The sequence below is a fragment of the Etheostoma spectabile genome, chromosome 7 (genome assembly GCF_008692095.1).
Source record: "Etheostoma spectabile isolate EspeVRDwgs_2016 chromosome 7, UIUC_Espe_1.0, whole genome shotgun sequence".
Taxonomy (NCBI): Eukaryota; Metazoa; Chordata; class Actinopteri; order Perciformes; family Percidae; genus Etheostoma; species Etheostoma spectabile.
The window spans coordinates 61,753-63,666 of NC_045739.1; the positions used below are offsets into that span (position 1 = coordinate 61,753).

The window sequence follows — 1,914 nt, forward strand, 5'->3', positions numbered from 1 at the left end:
GAGCTGCCCGGGTCGGCTCCCTCCAAGTCGGTCTCTTTGTGGTGGCGGCTCCCTACATGCACGGCTGAACTACTCTGGACTGGTCGTCCGTCCAGGGAGATGTTACTAAGAAATAAAAGAGCGGCTTGTCTCCGGCGAGAGTTCTCCCGGTTCCTGCGACTGTGTTCCCGGTTACTGAGCGTCTTTTTGCCGCTAACGGCGGCCGGTAACGCAGCGCTGTGCTGGCCGCAGGCAGCAGCCGCCGCCATGGTCTCGTCCCCACTGAGGAAACCAACCGTAGGATCAATTCGGCTCTGAGCTCGAGACCAGCAACTGTCAAATCCTTTTACCCGGCGCGAGACCGCTTTACGCCCTCCTCAGCTCTCATTGGCCCAGACAGGAATACGTAATGACGTAAAAGCCAATCTCATCACGCTGTAGTTTACAAAAATGTAAATATACCATAAATGGTAGAACGTGCAAGGCCTATAACAAATAATGGTATTATTATTGTGAAACATTGTTTCAAATCAAGATGAATAAATAGTGCATTTAAATGATTTACCTGTTCACCATTTATTTTTCCTCTCTCTCTTATTCATTTATTTATTTACTTATTTTTTTTTAATATCGTTGAAAGTCTTTTCACAAAACCATGAAGTTGATTTTATTTTACCACAAGGTAGTACTTTTAAACAGTTTTAATCCAGTTGTAAAAAGTTAGGTATCCATTAGGATTATAGAAATTAATATCTTACTGTACACTGCTTGTCTGGCCTGCATTGACATCATGTCTGTTTGGAAAATCTCACAGTAATAAAATGGCTCCAAGCCTGATATTATAATTTCATTTCACATGTATTCTTATTTACTTACTTGCTTACTTTTGGGGTTTTCTGCAGTGTCTGTGTCTCTGCAGTGTCAGAGCTGCTGAGGCATTAACTGAGCTGTCACTGCAGCTCTACCTGACAGCAGCTCTGATTGGCTGCTGGCACTTTGTTATGAAACCTCGGTGGATTTTCTCTGCACTGATCCCTGCAATGACACCAACACCGGGCCCGTTGGCGCCCGGCCAGCTCGGCAGGGCGGCCGCGCTGTGAAGTCTGACTGTTAGCCTGCTAAATATAACCAACAACACAACCCACTGTAATCCCTGCAGACTGGTCTGTTATCACCCCCCCCACTGATCCCCAATGTGCTTCTGCAGAGCAACAACTGAAAATCACCTGACCTTCCAGCTGGAACAACAGCAGGAAATTAAATAAATGACATCATTCAAATCAGTTTGATCTCATTTGAAATGTATCTTTCATTTGCATGGAGTTATGTTTTATCATAGACCTGGAAGCGAAGGAGACATCATCACAATCCAGGACATTTGCCTGGGTTTAAATGCAAAGTAGGTTCATAGTCAACTGCTGTGTGTGTTTGATCAAGATAAAGAAATTATATTGTGGTGCATTCAAAATTAAAAAGAATAAGAAGGGTTCTCTTTCTACATTATCACTTTATGTAATGAATACAAAAACCATTAAGACAACATTTTAACTTTAATGCCTACAAAATTAAACAGTGAAATACATTTGATGCAATATTTTTGTATGTTGCTAAGCGGAAATAAAAATATATTGAAAAAAATGTTACTTACATGAATATTGGGCAATTTTAAACATGCATAAAACATATATTATTAATATCGCTGTGTGTGTGTGTGTGTGTGTGTGTGTGTGTGTGTGAAGAGATGATGATGATGATGATGATATGATGGTAAATGCCACCACATGGGTGGATGATTGCAGAGCTTAGCTGTAATCCAATGATGAGGATAGAGTTTACACAGTGTCTGCTCTACTCCCCCCCCCCACACACACACACACGCATGTGCACGCACACAAACACACACACACACAGACGCACACACACACACACACACAC

The 1,914-nt window shown here is 42.2% G+C and overlaps 1 protein-coding gene across 1 annotated transcript in view; it reads right to left on the reverse strand.

Annotated features, from left to right (window-relative positions):
* Positions 1 to 325, reverse strand: part of cables2b (Cdk5 and Abl enzyme substrate 2b) — a gene marked incomplete in the record, with an annotated part of 41,020 nt that extends 40,695 nt beyond the window's left edge. Inside the window, 1 exon segment of the mRNA XM_032521305.1 lies at positions 1 to 325. This exon segment is cut by the window's left edge and continues 354 nt beyond it. Within this exon segment, the coding sequence (XP_032377196.1) occupies positions 1 to 248 (248 nt within the window).
* Between the last annotated feature and the right edge of the window lie 1,589 nt (positions 326 to 1,914).